Here is a 24,536-nt window from a genome sequence, read left to right on the forward strand (position 1 = left end):
TGCCAAATTACTCTGGCCAAATTGCACAGATACACAAATTTTACTTCCACTCAACTACTTGAACATTGTATACCCTACATGAATCTCACTACGTGGACTAAGGTGGGTATTCAATATTTAAAGGATATATGAATAGGAAACATGCTAACCACCCTTAATGACTTATGTAATAATTACAGATAACCTTTATAGATACATTCAAATACACAGTATTTATTCAAAGCTACACTTCCCTACAGATATTTGATCTTCTTCTTTGATCAGCTTTTATGACCCATAGCAAACCAAGGAAAGTTATATATCTCTTTTATGGATTACTTCGCAACAATTACGTCTTTAGTAAAAGCTCAACGATCCTGAAATGGGAACGAGAATTAAATACCAAAATTTCGAGTGACAGGTGGAAATCTGCTATTCGGCACACACAAAAATCCACTCTATGCTCAGACTATTGGAAATTATACCATAGAACCTTACACAGGTAGCACAGGTAGTATTTAACCCCCTACAAACTCTCCAAAATATACCCTCATACATTCGCAGATTGCTGGCGCCATTGTGATTCACCTGGTTAATGGATACATATTTTATGGTACTGCTCATCCATAAAATCATACTGGAATCAAATTGTCATATTCATCTCTGAATTCACAAACTCTCCCATTTTATCTTCTATAAAACTTGCATCTCAATATAGCAGTCATACCCCAACCATTATTTATTATCTGCTAAACTTGACATCACTCGGAACTGGAAATCTTAAACTTTACCTAATGTACCTGATGTAATCTGTGATCTAAACTATATTTCCCCTGATCTCTGTCAAGATTGATGGCACAACTATCAACCCGTAGACGCATGCTAAGGTTCTAGGTGTAATCCTGGACTCTGATCTATCCTTTAGGCCCCACATCCAATTACTGTCCAAATCTTGCCGCCTTAACCTCTGCAACATCTCCAAAATATGTCCCTTTCTAACCAATGAATCTTCCAAGCTCCTAGTTCACTCCTTGGTCATCTCATGCCTTGACTACTGCCACTCCCTTCTAATTTACTTACTTTTACATAGGATATCCCCCCTTCAGTCCATCATGAATGCTGCTGCCATGCTCATCCACCTTACCAACTGCTCCGTGTCTTCTACTCCTCTCTGTCAATCCCTCCATTAAAAATATTTTTGACATTTTGATGTGGCGTTCCCCTTAATATCCATACTGGACCTGAAGGGCCTGACATGGATAGGGGGGACCCCACAGTGTTGAATCGTTCTGAAAATTTGGAATGTGTTAGAAAATGAAGAAACTGAACTCAACTAAACTATTTTTTTTTTCCGTTCTGCATGTCTAGTGACTTTCTAGAACACAAACAAAACGATTACATTGGGCCAAAGTTGTAAAAAAAAAACCACACATCTAAAGTCGCATCAAAATTGTATCAAAGTTGCATGGTAAAGTCGCAGTATTTTTAAGTCACACAAGTGTAAATGGACACGTAAGTGAAAAAAAATCTTTTGCTCTTAAAAAACGTGAACTCTTATTCCAACCTTAAAATTGTCCAAGGGCAAAGCTTACTGTGTAACATCAGAATTTCTGCCTGTGTGTTGGAAACGGTGCTATCTGGATTTGGTCCTTGAGTGTTCATTGATCCCAATCTCAGGGAAGTGGATGAGTGTATATTACATGCCTGTTGATATTTTATCTCATAGGAGTAGTTTATATTGCTTTTTAAGAAAATCTTATATGGAGAGAACTAGATTAGGTTGTATTTTTGAGGAATTTATTGATGCATTAACTGGATAAGCATATGGATGCACACTAAGAACAGCTGGAGCAAACTGTAGATTTTCATTAAGGGTGGAGGAGGGGAGCCCATTCTTTGCCAATATTGCATAGAGCCTTTTCTGACCTCTTATGATTTTGAGGTCAGTTTCAAGATGAAAATATTTACATTTTAATGTGGAGATGTTAGAACAAAGGTCCACATTTTTCAAGAGCGAAAGATTTTTACTCACTTAAAGCAAAGTGACTTTACATGGTTTTCACTATATTACTGTACGATTTGTTATGAAGATATCGTTCATAATTCTTTCATCACTTAATATAATTTTGGTGTTGGTGTCACACTTATCAGGCATATTAGCACTGCAAAACATTATTAAAGCAGAACTACACTGCATCTGGGCACCACAAACCAAAAACTCTACTTAGTTTATTTTTGATATTCAAAGCAAACTCCCCCATTTATCCATGTCTTCAAGACTCCTGGAAAGTTTGACACCATTTGCCTAGGCAAGAAACCAGGAAGTCACTGAAGAAATGCATAACAAAAAAAAAACTTTAAAAAAAGTAAATATAATATCTTTTCCTTTATATGTACAAATGCTAGCAGGATAAAGATTAAAAGCAGTCAATGTTGATTGAAAGAGTAAAAGTGTCTGTAAAGCTAGAAGTTTTTTTACCTTAATGCATTCTATGCATTAAGGTAAAAACCTTCTGTGTTTTTCAATCCCCCCCCCCCCCCATTACACTTACACAAGTCTGCTCTCAATCCAACGCTGTTCATGAAAGCAATTGCTCTCCCCGCTCTCTCTCCTCATAGGCTCAGAGACAGCAGTGGGAGCCATTGGCTCCTGCTGATGTCAATCACATCCTGTAAGGAGAACGTGGAGGAGGGGCTGAGTCACGCTCTGTGTGACAATGGAAACACAGAGTGCAGCTCGGAGGCGGGCCTCCCATAGCAAGTGGCACTCGGAAGGGTGGAGGAGCCAGGAGAACTGGGAGGGGATCCCAGAATCCAAAACCATTGCACAGAGCAGGTAAGTATAAAAGTTTTTATTTTTTTTAAATATTGTAGGTTTACAATTTTTTTTTGGGGGGGGGGGGGCAGACAGAAATACACAACATGACAGTTTTTTAAATCAACATAAAAGATGAAAACTATTGACTGGTTAGTGGTTGTTTTTCTTGATAATATACACACAAATTTCAAGACGAACTCCAGGAAAATAATTTTTTTAATTTTTTTTCTTTCTGTACTTGGGAGTCTCCTAGGTTTTTATTGCTTTGTGACCCAATTACAGAGGTTTTCATTCACTTCCTTTGTGCACAGGGAGTCTCCTAGGTTTTCATTGCTTTGTGACCCCATTACGGAGGTTTTAATTCACTTCCTGCCCTCCAACTACCTATCAAAAGGACAAGAAGTGAGTGGAAATCTCCTCACTAAATTAAAACAAAAATATTTCCCATTAAAATAAAAGTGTTAGCTCTTGTAGAGATTTACCCTTACTTCCAATATGGGCACTGACAACAATAAAAACCTGACAGAGGTTCTAATCCCTTCACACTGTACAAAAAAACAACAAAACAAAAAAACACTTTGACCACAGATCTGATTTAATTATCTCTGAATGCAAAAATAAAACAATGGCATTTGTGTAAATCTTATCGCACGGTAGTATTACTCTGTACTAAAAGCATGTTAAACATAAGCTATTTGTTTGCAACAGACATAAAATGGAAAAAAAAAACACTTCTTCCAGACAACACATTCTGGTGTCTGGTAATCAATGAGAGATCAATAAATACCCATAAAAGTCACTGTTTATGACTTCCCATTTGCATAGAAAACAAATACAATGGAAGAAAATGGTTGTGAAGCGTTGCTGCAGCCTAACTTGTGAAAGTCAAATCATTCTATTGTAAAAAACTAGAAATTTTCACACAATTTCTTATGGTTTCCCACTTCAGTTATTAAAGGAAGATTTATGTGGTTTACAATTCACTGGCTAGACAGTGTATTGGTTTAAAGTGAATCTGTGCAAGGCTATAAACCAATAATATACATATTCCTAACAAGCAATAAATTAAATATAAAGCTCATCTCTGGGCAGCAGCTAAAGTTTACAAGTGTATGGCTAGTTTAAAGTGATATTAAAGGCTTGGTGTATATAAAAATAAATAACAAACACGTTATTACTTACCTGCTCTGTTTAGTTCGTTTTGCACAGAGCAACCCCGATCCTTCTCTTCTTGTCCCCCTGCTGGTGCTTCTGTCCCCTCCCTCCTGCCCTTAGAGCAAGCAGTTTTCTATGAGGGCCCCCGAGCTGTGGCTCTGTGTGTCCATTCACACGCAAAGCCCGTGGTTTGGCCCCCCGTCTCTCCCCTCATTGGCTCACTGGCTGTATCTGACAGTAGTCGGAGCCAATGGCACCTGCTGCTGTCTCAGCCAATGTGGAGAGAGAGTCCCGGACAGCCAAGGCTCTCGTGCATATCGTTGGATCAAGATAGGGCTCATGTAAGTACTACTGCACACAGAAGTTTTTTTTTTTTATCTTACCATTTTAAGGCATTATTATTCAGAAATCAGGAGAAGCAAACAATCACTGCATTCATTTTACTGACAGAGCACTTCTGTCACTGGACTGTAGATGATCCAGAGTGCAGAGTACACACAATGTAGCCACTTAAGGAGCCTTTGAGAAGTTCAAGTGATACTAAAGGCTTGTTTTTTTTCCTTTAACCACTTCCTGCAAACTAACGTACTTTTAAGTCGGTTGTACCGGGGGTGATGCCAGGCATCACTCCGGTACTGTTTTTGTAGAGCCGGCAGTCAGCTTTCTAATGATAACAATCTATGCTGCTCACCAGCCGCTCGCCCGTTATAAGAGGGAGCGGCAGGGGACATTCCCCACTCCCGCCACTCTGCCTGGGTCTCCTGTCCCACCGGGAGACCCGAGCGACCAGTCGGCATGTCCCCCGGCTGGTTAGAGTCCCGAACGAAGCCTGATTTGGCTTTGATCAGGTCTCCGATGAAGTAACCCGGAAGCGACATCACAACGTCACTTCTGGTTTACTTGGCTGCCAACGGCGCAGATTTAAAAAATGCAGATTTTGCAGTTTTGAATACTTTTAAGTACAGTGGAGGGGTTTGGGGTCTTTTAGACCCCAGATCCCTCCATAAAGAGTACCTGTCACTGCCTATTACTGTCACAAGGGATGTTTACATTCCTTGTGACTGCAATAAAACTGATCAGATTATTTTTTTTTAAAGGAACAGTGATAAAAATAAAATCAAATAAATAGGAAAAAAACATTTTTTAAAGTGCCCCAGTCCCTGTGAGCTCACACACCAAAGAATACTTATAGGTAAACTGCGCCCGCAAATGTAAACGGTGTTCAAATCACACATGTGAGGTATCACGATAGTCAGAACGAGAGCAATAATTCTAGCAAAAGACCTCCTCTGTAACTCTAAACTGGTAACCATTAAAAAATGTTTAAGTGTCGCCTATGGAGATTTTTAAGTACCGTAGTTTGTCGCCATTCCATGAGTGTGCACAATTTTAAACCGTAACATGTGAAGTATCTATTTACTCGCCGTGATATCATCTTTCACAATATTCCAAAAAAATTGGGCTAACTTTATCGTTTCGTTTTTTTTAAATTCAGTGAAGTGTATTTTCTCCGAATAAATTGGGTTTGCAAGACCGCTGCGCAAATACCGCGTGACAAAAAATATTGCAACGACCGCCATTTTATTCACCAGAGTCTTTGCTAAAAAAGTATATATATATATATATATATATATATATATATATATATATATATATATATATATATAATGTGCGGGGGGATCTAAGTAATTTTCTAGCAAAAAATACTGATTTTAACTTATAAACAACATGTGTCAGAAATAGGTTTGGTTCTTAATTGGTTAAAAATAACAAACATGTTATATTTACCTGCTCTGTGCAGTGGTTTTGCACAGAGTAGCCCGAATCCTGCTCTTTCCAGGTCCCTCTTAGGCCCCTCCCTCCTGTTGAGTGCCCCCAAAGCAAGCAGCTTGCTATGGGGGCACCCTAACCAAGTTGCAGCTCTGTGTGTCCATTCAGACACAAAGCAGCGCTTCGTCCCCGCCCCCTCTCTCTCCTAAATGGCTAAATTACTTTGATTGACAGCAGCAGGAACCAATAGCACCACTGCCAATCAGGAGGAAGAGTCCCGGATGGCCGAGGCACTCCTGCACATCGCTAGATAGAGATGGGGCTCAGGTAACTATTAGGGAGGCTGCTACATACAGAAGGCTTTTTATCTTTATGCATAGAATGCCTTCTGCCTTTACAAGCCCTTTCAGCTTACCCTCTCCCACTCATAGTGGTGACTTGTCAGCTTTCCTGCCTACTTATCTCTTTTGTAAATACAAAGCAGTTGTTCTGGTGGTTGGAGGGTCAGAGATACTGAAAAAGAGTCGACGTGAATAAATGCAGTGATTATGCAGTAAAATTATACAGTAAAATTATACATTGATTTTTAATCACTTTATAGCCGTTTGCTTCATTTAATGCCCAAACCTCCCTCCTCCTTTATTTGTACCAGGGATGAAGGCATATGACTCTACCCAGTCATTGCCTCATATAAAGTCCCACCTATCCCCCCTTTCTGAGATAATTGTTTCACAGCAGCTGAAGGTACAGTGGTCAATAATGACATATTTTAAGGCTCATTTACTGCTTGTTAAAAATATGGTAATATATGGAAACTGGTTAACTTTAGGGTCTGGGAAGCCTTTTTATAGTGCCAGATACAAACTGTTCAGTGTTGATGTGATATTCATAACAGAAGCTTTGATTGGCCAGAAGGCCTTCTCTTCTCTCTGCTATGATGTTTCCTGAGGCTGTAATCCTCATTTTGCCACTTTCCTATTTGTATTAAGTGCTTATAAGATGCAGCACTGAAGGGCCCTAAGGCAGACAAACAAAAAAGCTAGAGATAAAAGAGGGTGTGGCTGCTTGATAAGGTATATGTTCTTTCAGAAGGACACACAATGACATATAGTACAGTATCTGGTAATGATCAGTACAGATTCCCCAGTGAAAAGTATTCACTGTAAGGGCCGGTTCACACATATGCAATGCGGGAACCCTGCAAATCTACTGCGGGTTCCCACATCGCATTCAAATCTCAGGCAGTTCACACTGCCATATGTAAATCGCTGAGGGTGTCAATACGAAGTTAACGACACCCCCAGATCAGTTTGCATATTGCAGTGTGAACTGTCAGTTTCGGACATTAATCAGATCGCATAGGTGTGAACCACAATGTGATCCGATTCTGCTGTGGACCCAAAAAAGGATCCTGTGCATGTTCTGTCCGAATCCGATGCAAATTCAGCCAGACAATCTGGATGGCTGAATTCGCATCGCACAGACAGACATCACATGTGATTTTCAGAGCAGTGTGCTCCGAATCACATGCAAGGTCTGTCATTGCACTGACGTGAACCGGAGCTAAGAAGCACATCAAAAGAAAAAATATCCCAAAGTCCCAAACTCCTCCTTTGTTGTTCTAAAAGAAAAAAATATCCAATATAATGGATCCAGATCAACTGTGGGTATAGGATTGTGTATATGGAGGTTTTGATTTGTGGGAGTTTTGTTTTTTTCTGTGGGTTGAACTGGATGGACTTGTGTCTTTTTTCAACCAACTATGTAACTATACTGTATTGCATGCAGAAAATGGTAATAATTCCTTCCTGCTAGTTATAATATTTAAATGTATGAGAAGTATAGTTTCCTTAGGCTACATTCACACCTGAGCGTAGCGTTTTTCGCGCGTTTTTTACCGCGATTTTACCGCGATTTTTGCGGCGTTTTTTACCGCGATTTTACCGCGATTTTTACCGCGATTTTTGTGCAGGCGTTTTTAGATTGAATAGAGATCAATGGAAAACGCCTGTAATCTGCCCAAAAAGAAGCTCATGTACTTTTTTGAGCGTTGGGCGTTTTGTATACAGCGTCAAAACGCTCAGATGTGAACAGGGGCCATTGAAATTAATAGGATTTGTCTTGTTGGGCGTTTTGAGAGCTGATCCTAGAGCAGAAAAACGCCCCAAAAACGCCCCAAAACGCCTAGATGTGAACGGAGCCTTAATCTATAACAGCAATTAAAAGTATTAGTTCTCAGAAGTGATGGGTAATTACATATTAGGCCAACTGTAAACACAAATAAACATTACGTAAATGACTTCAAGTACTCCTTAGTCTGCTTATATTGTACTTTGTATGTATTATATAAAATGCAATCAGCTACAATGCAGTGACAGATATCAGAATTTACACTTCAGACTCTGAGGCAATTTCTTATTGAATGCCCCCTGTGCATATGTTAGTACATCCACAGGATCCACTTGTAACATAACAGAATATTATGAGTGCAAAATCTCTCTATAAATAGTACAGGTCCATTATAATGTGAAGCAGCTTGGGTACCATAAATTAGCAGCTGCATTTTAGTTACTTCTGCTGCAGAACAAAACAAACTGGTCAGATCTAAATCAATTAGCCTGTACAATATGTATAATAATTTTTAGAACATAATATTTCTACAGTAAAGTAATAAACATGTCCATACACAACCACACACATTCAACCATTTACATTTTTAAACTGCACTGTGTATTGTGAAATGTTTATACTTATTTAAGGAAACACGAACAGAAAGAACATGTATAATATCATCCACTGCATTGATTATCTTTTGTACCTCCTCCCCCTCTCTTTAGATTGTAAGCTCCATGAGCAAGGCCCATCGTAAAGCTCTGTGTAAACCGTTGGCGCTATATAAATTCTGTATAATAATATTAATAATAATTTCATTTCAGACCTCCTGAAAATTCTAGTTGCCTGGCTTCAATGCCTTCAGAGAAAGTGACCTGGACAAGGTATTTCAGTAATGTTAAAACCCATGACTTCAACACATTCACCAAATCAGTGGCTTAAAAAGACATTAGATCAGCATGACAGTCAGGGATTTAGCAATATTAGAATAAAAATGGATTTTTGCAAAATCTTACCGTAAAATACTTTTCTCTTAAGCTCATTGACAGACGTAGTCCTCCTTGATTAATATCAACTCGGGTTATACTGCCCTCTACAGGAGTAGGACTAGACAGGAAAGAAAACGTTCTGGCCACACCCTAGGGGCAGTCCCAGAGGGTATATCCTCTCACTTCCTGCTACAGCAAATCAGTTATGTCACAAAGCAGTGTTTAGAGAATTTAACCCAAACCAACTCAAAAACAGAGGGGCGGGTACTACGTCTGTCAATGAGCTTAAGAGAAAAGGATTTTACGGTAAGATTTTACAAAAATCTATTTTTCTCTGTCGCTCATTGACAGACGTAGTCCTCCTTGATTAATATCAACTCGGGACGTCCCAAAGCAGTGCCACAAATGAGGGGTGGGAAAATGGAAATCAAAATCCAATCTAGAAGGCCCAACCGGTGCCAACTAGAAGTTTTAAAGGCTCATCAATCACACGATGAGACTCAACTGAAATTCCAACGGAAAAAAACCCTCGAGGTAGACCACCGGTCTCCTCAAATTGCGGCCTGCAAAACCTTGCGGCCAAATGAGGCATCCGCCGATGCCATCACATCAACTTTATAAAATTTTGTAAAGGTATGAACCGACGACCAGGTAGCCGCCTTGCACACCTGGACCACTGACGCCTGATGGCGGTAGGCCCAGGAAGTACTGAGCGCTCAAGTGGAGTGCGCCTTAACAGGGAACGGAGGATTCCGACCCTTAATAGAATAAGCCTGTACCACCGTCTGTCTAATCCATTTGGAGATAGTCGCGGCAGATGCAGGCAACCCCTTTCTGGGGCCATCCGTGATCACAAAAAGTGAATCAGTCTTACGGAACGATTCCGTAGTCTTCAGGTATACCCTGATTGCCCGAACCACATCCAAGGAATGCAACGCATATTCCTGAGGATGATTGGGCTTAGGACACAAGGAAGGTAGCACAATATCTTCATTCAGATGAAAATCTGAAACCACCTTAGGAAGAAAGGATGGCTTCGGAGGGTGACCACTGGATCTCAACATCCAGCCCGTCGCCCAGTTTCAGCGTACTTGCTTGAAGATCTCACAGGAACACTGGAGAAAAAAAGCTGTCAAAAAAAATATTTCTAAAAAAATGCCAGGACCGAAGATCCTAGCAAGGAATCTAGGTCCTTACTCCTAACTAGACAGAAAAAAACTGATTTGCTGTAGCAGGAAGTGAGAGGATATACCCTCTGGGACTGCCCCTAGGGTGTGGCCAGAACGTTTTCTTTCCTGTCTAGTCCTACTCCTGTAGAGGGCAGTATAACCCGAGTTGATATTAATCAAGGAGGACTACGTCTGTCAATGAGCGACAGAGAAAGTTTTATTTTGGATAAAAAAAAAAAAAAAGAATACGTTTTTATCATTATATGTACCTTTTGCCCCTGCCTTGCTTTTAGTGGAGCTTTGACAGCTGTCATATCAGACCCTGGCCAGTATATACACTTCTTTACAATTATCCTCTCTGTGTCTAGATGTAACTGTTGGTGAGAACAAGGAAGGTATTTTCCAATACCTGTTTGATTTCACTTCCAGAACCAAAAATGAAAAATGATTACCTGTATGCTTCAATCACTTGATATAAAATCCCAATAAGTAGGCAGCCCCTGAATACATTTAGCTAAATTAGTTTCAACCAACTCTCCAAACCCTCCCACCCAGTGTTAGGTATCCAAGTATGGAAAGCAAGGTAAAGGTCTTGTTGTCAGTTCTGGTCTGGGGCAGGTGCCTAATACACCGAACCTAAGCTTATATAGGGGCAGTCTGCTTTTGCAGTTTATGATCAGTTCTTCTGAGATTACAAGAGCACATTATAGATATCATTTATGGCTCCTGACAGCAGAAACATTGAACCAAGGTAAGTGTAGCAACCTGTGTAGACCCCACAATCAAACAAAGCTATTTTAAGCATTGGTGGGATCCAAAAGCCACTGCAACTTAAAAAAACAATGAGAAATTCACGCACTTACCTCGATGTCTGTTGGTAGTTTTGTCAAACATCAGCATGGCATCTTCAACCTAGAAGAGAAAGAGGCATTAAAAAGCTGGAACACTGAAATTATTGGAAAACAAATTATTTATTGTTAATGTTTGTAATAAACACATAATTACTTCTGAAATAATGGGATTTTTGTACTTAATATAATATATTAATATAAAATCCATTTCTCTGAGTTTATCGACAGACAAAGCACTCCATAAATCATAACTGCTGGGTTATATTGCCTCCTCCAAGAGTAGGACTAGGCAGAAGAAAAAAACACCAGGCTACACCCATGGGCCGTCCTCAGCTGGTAAATAACCCCCCTCTCTGCTCTAGGTAATCAGTAGCAAGAAGTTTTAGAAGTATCAGAACTCCATAGAGGGGTGGGTGCTGTGTCCGTCAAACTCAGAGAAATGGATTTTACGGTAAGTACATAAATCCCATTTTCTCTTTTGTTCATCGATGGACACAGTGCTCCATAAATCATAACTACTGGGATGTTCAAAAGCAGTGCCAAAAGGAAAATGAGGGGTGCGGAAAATAACCCAAGGCTAAACATAAGTGCCCTTAACCAGGACACAGGAGCCTTAACCGGATCACAGGAGCCCCGTCTGAAAAAATAAAAGTTTAAAGAAAAACTCTCCGCAAGAGGGAACAGCCCCTCTTAAACAGCAGCTTTGCAGCCAAAAGAAGAATCCGCAGATGTCAAAGATCTACCTTATAGAATTCTTTGTCTCCGCTGCATTCTCTGCTCTGGGACCCCCACCAGACTTCAAGTCCAGACGGGGGAAAGGGAGTGGGGGAAGCCCATCTCACTGAGGGATTTAGGGATGGGAAGGGGGAACCTGCAGGCAGGTCCGACCGTCCCTAGGGGTTACCCGTGTCCACCCTATAAAAACACCAAAAGGGGAGAGATGGAACTGTACTTACCCTTCCATGGTGCGGGTAACGCTCCAGACAGAATCCTCACCACCGAAGTAGGGGAGCTGTCGGCCAAGGGATTGCTGTGACTCAGACCCAAGCCCAGTCCTAAGCAACCCTGCCGGACATTTAACTTGCGAGACAGCCTCTGTCCGTTAGGCTATGTCGCAGCCGCAGTAGCTGCAGTCTGCATGCGCTAGCTGGCTGGGCTGGGGGGACCACTGGATCTAGATTATCCAGCCTGTCTCCCTGTCGAAGCAATATAACACTGTAGTTATGATTTATGAAGGGCTGTGTCCATTGATGGACGAAAGAGAAAATTCAAGTTCATTCATTCAACATTTGAACACAAGGCAGTGTTCCACCTACACCTACAAAAGTCTCCCTGTAAGCTGAAATGGAAGACAAGGCACAAGGGTTTCTTTTTTTTTTTAATACATTTAGGATCTGTATATTTTCTTATTAACCCAACCCTTTACGTAACCCTAACACCATCCATACATGGATCAAAATTCTGCGGGTTCAGCGAGGACCGGCCAAATTTCAATCCATGTATGGCTAGGCTGGCTATACAGAAGTCAGTCTACCGATCGTCTATTGTACAAATAGCCTGACGGATTTCCCCCGCTCAATCTGTACTCAATCTGTTCTTACTAGTCCTTTTTATAGAATAGGCAACATGGGTGATAGGCAGACCTAAAGTCTGTTTTTTTAACATAATGCAAGAATTAATACAGCAGTCTACAATTACCCTGAATGCCAAAGGCAAAAGTGCAAATATTAATCTGGCCAAATGTCCTGGAAGTATACCAAGCTATGCGATACATTTTTTATCAGGGTTACTGTACAAAAAAAAATTAAAAATATGGACACATTTGAATTCAACCCTTAAACTATTTTGTATTTCTTAAAATTAAAGCTTTCAGCAAAGCAGCATGATAAAAATACAAGCGTCCACAGAAAAGTTGGCATAGGTTCTTCACCAGCTGGGCCCTTTGCAATTTTCCAATTGGTATCCCTGGGAAGAGGACAGTATTGCTTGGGCTTCAGATCAACTCTAGTTGAAGCTACTGAGCTGGTGAAGCGCTTCCTATAGCTGAGCTAATACCAGGATTTTTCAGACTTGTTGGTCTCTATAATTACAATAACCCTCCTGGAATGCTCCTTTGAGTTTGGCCACAATCCTTGGATCCGGACTATGAGACAAGAATTATAATTAAACTAATTTACAACTCCCATACAAAAGAACTTCATGTGTGCCCTTTACCAAGATCTTTTTTTTTTAATAAAATGTCCCATTTTTAAAGATCTGAAAAAACTGCAGCAACAAAACACTATTTGCTTTTTTTTTTCCAAAAACAAGGCTGAACAATGTCATATCAATGCATTACCATTCGGTCCACCCATATACATTCTAATTTGGACAAGTGACAAAATTGTTCCAAGGATTGCGCGAGTGGTGTAGTTGTTAACAAGCAAAAACTAGCAAGCATGAACTAGCAAAAAGATTGTTTATTAGGTTGAAAAATCTCTGCTGCTAAAAAATAAAAATAAAAGCAACTTTACATAGTATTAGTTAAATGTTAGCCGAGTTGGGTAGATTTGCAACATGTACAGTGAGGATAGGACAAATTCTGTTCACCTATGTTATACACAATGTAACATTTGTTGGATACAGCTATAGTTCTCTCACTGGGTAGAAAAGTCACAGAGAAATTTGGAGCTTGTAACATATCTGGGAAAGTTATGTTTTAGTTATCAAGAAGGCAAAGCAATATTGTGCTTCTTTGACAGTATGGGCCATTAAAAGCACTGAAAAGGTATGTGCACAGCAAGTGAAAAACAGATCTTTGGAAGATTTACTTGCTTAAAACAGATTGAATTCTTCAGTATACAGTATGATATTCTGTACTAATCTTTATTTATGCAGCAAAATTATAGTGATCAGAATAATTCATTGTACAAAGGGCAATCTTCCAAATGGCCAACATACCCGATTCTAATAACTACAATTGTTACCAATACCCAGTCAATCCTAAAAATAGCAAGAAAGACAAAATACAGAATGCTACAATTTGAGGAAGATCAAAGATTTTTACATTATTTAAACTATCATTCAGAGTCCTTAAAATGTTCAAACAATATACATTTTTCCAACCTCATTTTTTTAAACAGATTATTCTACATGCATGAGGTCAACATTGGCCATCTTGCTTCACTAACTGGTTTATATTAGGTAAGCTATCCTAGCAACCTCAGGTCTTATGATCCGTAGCACGGATGTTTATCCAATGTTCCTGGCAACCCCACATCCAATACAAATGTCCAGCGGCAAAACGGCAGGCCTCCGCAGATGTATACTTAACCTTTCATACATTCATAATTGGCCTATATGTAGGTTTTTGGACCCGTACTACACCCAGTAAATGGGATTAAAATATTGTGATGTGCTGAGGACATTATGTTATCTCCTGATTGTTCCACATAGCCTCAAATTTAAAAAAGTACATCTATGAATAAAACACACCAAGGTGATTAAAAATACCTATGTGCAAAAATAATACTAAATGGCCAAGAGATATTGATAGCTAGAGACATTATTGACAGTACCTATAAATGCTTTAATAAAAAGGCCTAAATGGATAACTATAAAAGGTAAAAATATATATATAATTTATATATATATATATATATATATATATATATATATATATATATATATATATATGTATTTATATATATATATATACTTTTCGCAAAGGTACAAATATATATATATATATATATATATATATATATATATATATATATATATATTTCGCATTTTTATAGAAAAAAAATGTAAAAATGAAAATAAAGAAATAGTAAAAGTCATACTTAAAGGGCCTTCGTTTCTAAAGTCTGTACCTATGAGGAGATTATAATATCCCTTATGCCTGGTATGTGTCCCATATACCTATGGGGAAAAAAAGAAAGTGTATTATAGAAGAAAGATTAGTGCGTATGTGTTTGGATTACCATAGAAGGAAAATTAGGGATCTTTTCAATGTTGCATCTTATAAAGAGGGCTCATATAACTACAGTTTAGAGGATCTATAGTCATTTATTGGAAATGAAGCAATTAAGGTTGATGTCAATGTTAAGGCAATGAAGAGAGTTTAACTGAAAAATCCATTTCATTTCATTCTGTGAGACCTTGATCTTCTTGTTGTCCCCTCTCTAGTGTTCTTTTACCATATCAATGCCATAAAAGGTTATCACTGATGGGTCCCTCCCATATGCCTCTGTAAAGTGTCTAGATAAAGAAGGGTTTCACGAAACACAGACTATGTTATTGATATGCTCTCTGATTCTCACAAAAAGGGGTCTTGTGGTCCTCCCCACATATTGTAGCCGGCATGGGCATTCTATTACATATGTAACATGCGTACTTATGCATGTTATTATCTCTTTTATTTTATGCTGTCTACCTGTGGCTGCAGCTATCAAAGTGTCCATTTTCTTTGGTTGTTTTTTTGCTAACGTTGCATGGAGGTGTCTTCTGACACCTAAAAAACCTTTTGGGTTAGGAAACAGCCTGACCTGTCTTGGTGGATCCAGTACATTATGTACCAGTTTCGTCCTGAGTGTGGGAGCTTTTCTGAAAATAAATTTTGGGTTTTGTGGGAGTACTTTCTTCAATATTTTGTCAGATTTGAGGATAGGCCAGTGTTTTTTCACTATATTTTCCACGTCCTTGTACTGACCATTAAAGTTCATGAGAAAGGCCCACTCCACGTTTGCAGTTTTCTTCTGTTTTTTTTTTTTTTCAAGGAGTGTCTATCTGTTCATATCTTTGACCCTCTTCTTTAGTACTTCTACTTCCTTTCTTTTATGTCCTTTTTCTTCAAGCCTTTGTATCAAGACTTGTTTCTCATAGTCTTTGCTGTCACTACAGTTCCTCCAGATCCTCATGAGTTGCTCTTTGGGCATATTTCCTTGCCCATCTGGGATGGTGACAGCCTTTTGTGGGTAAATATCCATTTATTTTGGTTTGCTTGAAGAAACCCTTTGTGCCTAATTTCACTTCATCCTTATAGATTTGCAGATCCAGGTAGTCGATCCTTTCATAGTTCCAAGTCCCTGAAAATTAAATTCCATATCGATTTTGATTGATTTCTTTAAAGAATTCATTCCGTGAACCTTCTGAGCCTTCCAAAATCAATATGAGGTTTGGTCTTGTTATACTAAAAATCTGTTCTTTCTCCCACTTACTCATAACTAGATTTGCTACACTTGGGGCGTATCTTGCTCCCAAAGCTACTCCTTTTATTTGGACATATTAGTCCCCTTTATGCCAGAAATAATTGCTATCCATTGCCATTTCTGGGCCTTCTATTATGTCATCCTTTTGTTCCTGCCTCATCTTCCCAAACTTAAGTAATGCCCACTCTGCTCCTTTTAAACCAGTCTTCTGTACAATATTGGTATATAGCGAGTTTACATCAATAGTAACTCATATTTTTTAATTCTGATATGAGTTTTTTGCTATCTTTCAGGTATGATTTTCCTTCTGGTACCACAGGTTGCCGGTACTTGTCCAGATATTCCCCCAGTCTAGCGAATAGGGAAATAATTCCACTTTCTATGTACCACTGAGATTGCTGGGGATTGCAAGGAGTGGCCACCAGAGAGTTTGTTGTGGATACAGCATGCAGCCAGGTGTAGCTGCTAAAGCTGAATACCCCTGTTGCAAGGGGAGAGACGTCTGGTGAGTATACTATCAGGAGGGGGGCACGAGTGGAGACACCGGGCACACTGCATGCTGTTGCACAACCCCCTGGTTGTAACCTCATCAAGTAGCGTTCCTTTTATTGATGCTACCATAAGGACCAGCAAGGATAGGTGGAACGACAGACTAATTAAAAGGACACTGCACATTATCCATGGACTGTTCACCAAGCACAGATCCCTTTTTGCGTCAATATGGTATATATGTGATTACATAGGAGTGCTCATAATTTGAGTGTAATTGGAAGCCTGATTCTCCTCCTCTCTCTCCTGCAGGCATTCAGCGGTTGCAAGAGGAATATGGAAAGATCAACTCCTCTATATGCAGCTGCCCCTCCTATCCAATTTCTTTTTTCTTTTGCTGGCCCCCCAGTGCTCTTCAGCCCCCCCCCCAGTGCTCTTCAGTCCCCCCCTGTGCTCTTCAGTATCCCACTGTGCTCTTCAGTCCCCCCTCCACTCTGTGCTCTTCAGTCCCCCCTCCACTCTGTGCTCTTCAGTCCCCCCTCCACTATGTGCTCTTCAGTCCCCCCTCCACTATGTGCTCTTCAGTCCCCCCTCCACTCTGTGCTCTTCAGTCCCCCCTCCACTCTGTGCTCTTCAGTCCCCCCTCCACTCTGTGTTCCTCAGTCCCCCCTCCACTATGTGCTCTTCAGTCCCCCCTCCACACTGTGCCCTCTAGTCCCCCCTCCACTCTGTGCTCTTCAGTCCCCCCTCAACTCTGTGCTCTTCAGTCCCCCTCAACTCTGTGCTCTTCTGTCCCCTCTACACTCTGTGCTCTTCTGTCCCCCCTACACTCTGTGCTCTTCTGCCCCCCTACACTCTGTGCTCTTCTGCCCCCCTACACTCTGTGCTCTTCTGCCCCCCCTACACTCTGTGCTCTTCTGCCCCCCTACACTCTGTGCTCTTCTGCCCCCCCCCCTACACTCTGTGCTCTTCTGTCCCCCCTCCACTCCAGGCTCTTCTGTCCCACTAGTTTTCCCTGCCCCCCTCTACTCCGTGCTCTCCACCCCCGCGCTCTCCAACCCCGTACAATTCTTTCCCCTAATGCCCCCCCGGGGGGGGGGGGGTACGCCACTGGGTGGGTACACCACGGGTGTATGTCTGCTGAGATGATCATTGCATGCCAAGCTGGATCCAGTCTCCCTAATCATGTGATCTGTCATCCTGATATTGAGTATTGAGGACAGCACAGCATTCTATAATGTGCCTTGATGGTGATCAACAGTATGGATGCTGCTCTAGGATTCTAATGAGGCAAGAAGACTGAGGATTGCAGGGCTTTTATCTCTGAATTCGGACAAATACACCATAGACAATATTTAGCATTATTTCTTCCTCCAGAGATATACACAAAAGCTTTGATTATGTCAATAATATATATAGATTTACTATTGTAGCCATATCCTTTATCTCAGCACAAAGATGACCACATTTACTAACTGCCGCTATTAGTCCCTGTTCACATTGTACACTCACTACTTTACATTGTAGCAAAGTGTAATTTCTTCAGTGTTGTCACATGAAAAGATAGAATAAAATATTTACAAAAATGTGAGGGGTGCACTTTTTTTTTTTTTTTTTGGTGGGGGGGGGGGGCAGCGGGATCTTGGGTGAGTTCCCACACTTTTTTTCCCAGGACTTGACCCCTGTGTGTCTATGGGAATATTTGACCAATCTTCCAGGAGAGCATTTGTGAGGTCAGGCACTGATGTTGGCGAGAAGGCTGGCTCGCAGGTGCTTTATCAGGTTGAGGTAAGGACTTTTTTTGTGCACTGATCCAAATAATTTAGTGGAGAGGGGATTATGGTGTGGGGTTGTTATTCAAGGGTTGGGTTTGGCCCCTTAGTTCCAGTGAAGGGAACTCCTAAGAATCAGCATACCAAGACATTTTGGACAATTTCATGCTTCCAACTTTGTGGGAACAGTTTGGGGATGGCCCCTTCCTTTTCCAACATGTGCGCCAGTGCACAAAGCAAGGTTTTATAAAGACATGGATGAGCAAGTATGGGGTGGAGAAACTTGATTGGCCTGCACAGAGTCCTGACCTCAACCCGATAGAACACCTTTGGGATGACTTATAGTGGAGATTGTGAGCCAGGCCTTCTCGCCCAACATCAGTGCCTGGCCTCACAAATGGGCACCTCACCGAAAGAACGGCTTCTGTCGGACTGGCTGCAGTACACACGGGCCAAATTTTACAGGGGGAACATGCAAACTCCAGGCAGGTAGTGCTTTGGTTGGGATTTGACTCAACAATCCTTATGTTACCAGACGGAAGTGCTAACCAGGTGTAATGTTAAGGAGAGAGCTAGAAAGTAAAGCCCTGTACACACTGGCCGAATGCTGGGCAGCGTTGGCTAACATCAGTCAAAGGGGCATGATCGAAAAAGGTTCCCTCTCAGCCATCTGGTTAGCATTTTCGTCTGGTAGCAACAGGGTTGTCGGTTTAAATACCAACCAAAACACTACCTGCCTGAAGTTTGCATGTTCTTCCTGTGCCTGCGTGGGTTTCCTCCGGGTACTCCGGTTTCCTTTCAAACTCTAAGACATGCTAATAGGTTAATTGACTCCTGTCTAAATTGGCCGTAGTATGTGTATGTATGAATGTTGTAAGCTCCTTGGGGACAGGGACTAATGTGAATGCACAATACATGTGCGTAAATTATCGGTGCTATATAAAAGTAAATACCTGTAATAAATAATTACATTGAAAAAGAAAGCTAGGTAAGACTTTTAAGCAGGAAAAAAAGGTAAGCATCATATTTAAATATTTTTGGTATGCTATGGGAACAAGGGTGTTATGGCAATTTGGCTAAAGAAGAGGAAATACACTTTAAAAAGAGCAGTCAGCAACACTAGTTCCCATATTTTGATCCTCACAGATGCTCTGGCAAACTGCTACCTTACTTCTGCAACACCTGCCTGGCTATCTCAGGATTCCCCACTAAAATCTGCATAGTTGTCACTTAATTCAGACAGAATGAACAAAGGGAGCCATGAAGAGACAGTATATATGGGGGACCTTAAAGTGTTACTAAACCCACAACATTAAAATCAGTCTGTTTAAGCAGTAAAGCATGCTTGTTATATTCCCTGTGGAACCTAAGGAGTAATCCTGTGCACTGTGTAAAAAGGCTGTTTTGATCCCATCTTCATTAAACCTCCCCTTCTTCCACAGTCCCCAAACCATCTCATATTAGAACAGAGCCTTGGCAACAAGCTGCACATACTCAGTTTGGGGTGTATTGCTAGAGAGTTTTGTTTTTTTTTTTTCTTGGAAGAGTGCATGTGATCCGCACAGGACCAACCAGCACTGTCCAGACAGAGGGTCAGGGGTCCTGCAATCTCACTCAGAGGTAGAATAGACAGTCAAGTATAAAAAAACCCTCCTACAAGCTTTAACCAGGCACTGATAGAAATCAGAAGACTGCTCTAAAGCTGGATACACACTATACAACTTTTGTTGTCAGATTTCCTTTAGATTTACCTTTTCTATGTAGTGCAAGGGCCTGCCTGATTGCATACAAATTGAAAGTGTTTAGGTTTGACCTCATATTATATGGTTTTGGTAAGTCTAAAGGAAAAAGTCTAAAGAAAATTGTATAGTGTGTATGGCCCATAACTGCTGATGAGAAAAGGTATTTAGCAGTTTATACTTACTAAAACTATTGCATTTCCATGTTTGTGGGTAGAGTATCTATGCCCTGGCATACACTCCTTTTTTAGGCTATTTGTAAATTAATGTACTATTTCCTGAAACACTACAACACTAACACCATTCCTTGTTATGTACAATTATGCACAAAAACTGACCAATACACAGGACTATAAAATACTTATATGAAGATTTCATAAATGAATAAAACAAAGTACACATAAATTGTCTAAAAGATAATGAAAGGAATAGGATAGGGAAGGCGAAGACTTTTTATTTGGGTGTTTATACCATTTCAGAAAACACATCAAAGTGCTGGCAGAGCAACAACATCTGAAACTAAAATACCCAAAACATACAAAAAACCTGAGTAGAGTGAAAGCCTTCCTGGTGTATAGCACAGCTCTCACGCTTCTCTGTGAATCAAAGAGAATGCTTGTGTGAGACTTTACCAAGGAGAAATCAGTCAAGGTCTGTGATTGTGTATCCTCGTCTAAGCAAAATTATATCTCTTATTATCTTTCCCTCTTTTTTTCCTAAAACAAAGGCTACAATTAGTGCCAAATTGCAGAGAAGCTTCCTAAAAGCAGTTTTACCCTATGCATGGTATATTGGTCTCGGTATAAAACTGTGTGAAAAGGAAATGCAAATGTAAGAGTATATTGTCTTACAAACCCTGAGCTCTGCAGGCTTGCAAAATTAAAAAGTCACATGTTTCAGCTATAGTCTAAGGAATTTGATGGCAAATTTTCTAAACATTTATCATTGAAAAAACTGTTTGGGCAGAGCTTGATCCTTTAGAAGTTCTTACCCTGCATATCATGTCAGCAATTCCTTGGGATTTAGATTTCAGCATCATAATGGGGGTGCTACTTGCTGAGTAATCAGTACATTTTTATGTCCAAGTATGGAAATATGAGGGGAGAAGAAGAGGGAGAACACAGCTGACATCATTCATAAAAGAGGGGGACAATAGCATTTGGAACTGGTGTTCATCTGTCTCAGGGTTTCTCAAGCAGGGTTCCTCCAGAGGTTGCTAGGGGTTCCTTGAGCAATGGGCAGTTTCTACCTATTTGGAAGAAGGTAATTCTTCCCAACGTCCACAAGTTTAAGGAGCATTCTTCCCACTGACCATCACACTAATGTATCATGAGTTGTAAATATAGTCATTTTTAGCAGGGGTTCCTTGAGACCCTGAACATTATTTCAAAGGTTCCTCTGTGTCGAAAAGGTTGAGAAAGGCTGATCTGTCTGATTCATCAACACCCTTAAGGTTTGTCAGGGTTCCTGTTGTAAGAAAAAAAAAAAAAAGAAAACCTGAACAGACACCCCGCATCAGTAAGTAGTAACCAATCTAAAGATATTCAAATGATTCTGCCCAAAATGCTGGACTTCTAATATGATTCTGAACTGTTCCACTAGAATTGCAATTTCTAGAGAGAATATAGCCCTGGGCAGCACAGTGGCTAAGTGGTTAGCACTTCCTCCTAGCAGCCCTGGGGTCATCAGTTTGAATACCAATCACCTTGCTCTTTGCCTGGAGTTTGTATGTTCTCCCTGTGCCTGCATGGGTTTCCCCTGGGTACTCCGGTTTCCTCTCACACTCAAAAGACATGCTGGTAGGTTAATTGGCTCCTGTCTAAATTGGCCCTTGTATGTGTAAGTATGAATGTGAGTTAGGGACCTTCGATTGTAAGCTTCTTGAGGACAGGGATTAATATGAATGTATAATATACATGCAAAGCGCAGTGTAAAATGGATGGTGCCATATTCCAGTAATGAATAAGGCTCCATTCACATCTAGGTGTCCCAGATTTCAGGCATAATCCAGGTGCTTAGATGTGAATGGAGCCTTAATAACCAGTCTTCGTAGTGTCGGAACACTAGAATCCCTATAACTATTAGCAAAATGCACCTGTTCCTAGAACGGGTAATTTGAAATATCGTGTTTTATTTAAGTTCTAATATTTATGTATCTTATTTAGTGTTTTAAAATACTTTAGTGTAAGCAATGTTTTTAGTAAGGCTTCAGAAATATGGAGGATGAGAGTGGTACCAAATAGTATGGAGAATGTTGGCTCAAGAATCTACAATAAGTTTGCAGGGCAATTTGAAATGCAACATGCTACAAACGCCTAAAATGCATGAATGTTAGCACATCCAATACAGCTGTTAGTGTCACTTTTGTCAATTTTGGAGAGAGAAAGTTCCATTTTGTATGATGCGATACCCTCTTCCTGAAGCCGCTGACATGTTGTTAACGCATTGTGTGAAGTGTGCTAGCCTCCATATATACAAGGTCTAGATGTCATCATGTTGCTAAAGACATTTACTGGAGCCCATGTATGGGCGGGATTAATACTGCAAGTTTGTCAGAGGACTGCCCTCATCTCTTGTACAGTATGTTGTTAAGTACATTCCGATATGCACCAACCAAGCCACCATTATTGAGTAGATCCCAGAACACCACCTTAAAGTGGTTCTCAAGGCATGAGTTTTTTTTACCTTACTGCATTCTATGCAGTAAGGTAAAAAACCTTCCATGATCAGCTTCCCTAGCCCCACTCCCTTATATAATTATCGGATTCCTCTTTCGATCCAGTGCTGTGCCTAGCTGTAGAAGAGCTTGTGTTGCCCCCCTTGCTCTCACAGGCACAGAGACAGCAGTGGGAGCCATTGGCTCCTGCTGTTGTCAATCAAATTTTGTTTAGAGGAAGTGTGTGTGTGTGGGGGGGAGGGGGGCAGGACTGAGCTGCACTTTGTGTGTCTATGGACACACAAAGCCTGGCTTGCGAGCATGCTTGCATGAATGACCCCCTAGCAAGCAGAGGGGCGCCCCAAAAGTACCCAAAAGGCACAGAGCAGGTAAGTAAAGCATGTTTATTATTTTAAGAAAAAATAAATTAAAACTTTATAACTGCTTTAATTACTGCTGATCTCCATGTCTGTGTTAAGTTTAAATAGTTTGTTTATATAAAGCTGGTTCAAAGGAAATTTTTATTTCACTAACAATGGCTGTGAGTGCTGTATAAACTGTGTGGAGAGGCTGGTGGATGACTCATGAACTCCACTTCAGCCAATCAAATAAAGTTTTACATTAATTTACAAAATACAAAGCTGCCTATGAATGGCTAAGCAGTGCTGAGCCCAACTTGATTTTGTTCTGGGAGTGAGACAGGAAGTTCCCGTCCCACTGCTGAAACATGGCACTGAATACTGTATGTAGCTAAAGCTACTTACAGTTTATATAGTTGCACACAGCCGCTGCATATGTTAGTGAAGAGTTTGTTAGGACCAATTGGTCCAAACAAACATTTAAAATAATCAGATCATCTTTAAATACAACACTGAAATGTGCAATATGTGAACTCCATTGATTTACATGTAAGAAGAATGTCAAAGCTATGTTTAGAGCAGATCTAAAAATCCCATCATGTGGCCACCTAACTTTTCTAAAACCACTTTCCACAACATTAACCAGTGGCATTGCATGCTCTGAATGAGCATGACGTGTTTGTAGGGAATGTAGTTCTCATACTGTCACTCTACAGTATATTATGTAACACTACAGTAAAGATCTTGCACAAAAATGACCTTGTGGAAAACTTCTTAGCATCTGTTTTAAAACCCACACTCCATGTACGATGCATTTCTCAGATTAAACTGCAAATCGACACATCCTACCTCCCTATCAAAACCACAGGAGTTTGTTAGGATTTTAAAGATTGATTTGGATAGAGACTTACTTCTATCATTTGTGTAGCCTTGAGACATGCCATTATTTGCTTTAATGCTGGCTTATGTTGCCATCTTAACATAGCAGGAGATGGATGCTGCCTGAAGGAAGCAGCCTGCAGCAGGCCAATTTCTCTGTCCTATATATCGTAGAAAATACTATGGATGAGTCTCCAATGCTCAAGTCAGCTTAAGGCATGCATTAATCAGAAGTAATTAGGATCCTCTAAAGACAAAGATTTAGAATAAATATTTTAAACATTACAAATTGACCATAACAAGTCTCAGGCAGCATAGGGAATCCAGATTCTAGCAGTTGGACCACAAATAAAAAAAAATAAATATAATGTTTGACTTGTACTAACTTAAGCACAGTACATGAAAAGACCTAGATTGCATCAAAAGCAAAGGGTTAATAGCACCAATACAAAGCTGTGAACAAAAGAGGAGGGGGGCAACAAGAAAGCACGTCTGTAATCGCTGTCTGAGAGTGCAAAATATAAACCTGGAGGAGACAAAACTTTTAATAATCCTAACAGTTCCTCTGCACATCCTAAATTAGAAAGACCAGTTCACACCAGATGGC

The 24,536-nt window shown here is 40.3% G+C and overlaps 1 protein-coding gene across 8 annotated transcripts in view; it reads right to left on the minus strand.

Moving 5' to 3' along the window:
* MSI2 (musashi RNA binding protein 2) overlaps nt 1-24,536 on the minus strand; it is a 945,687-nt gene that overhangs the window by 442,423 nt on the left and 478,728 nt on the right. For all 8 annotated transcript variants that reach the window (XM_082244675.1, XM_082244672.1, XM_082244671.1 and 5 more), the window contains one exon: nt 10,856-10,904. In XM_082244675.1, coding sequence (XP_082100801.1) covers nt 10,856-10,904 — 49 coding nt within the window. The remainder of the gene's footprint in view (nt 1-10,855; nt 10,905-24,536) is intronic.

Source organism: Pelophylax lessonae (genome assembly GCF_965119305.1).
Source record: "Pelophylax lessonae genome assembly, chromosome: 2".
Taxonomy (NCBI): Eukaryota; Metazoa; Chordata; class Amphibia; order Anura; family Ranidae; genus Pelophylax; species Pelophylax lessonae.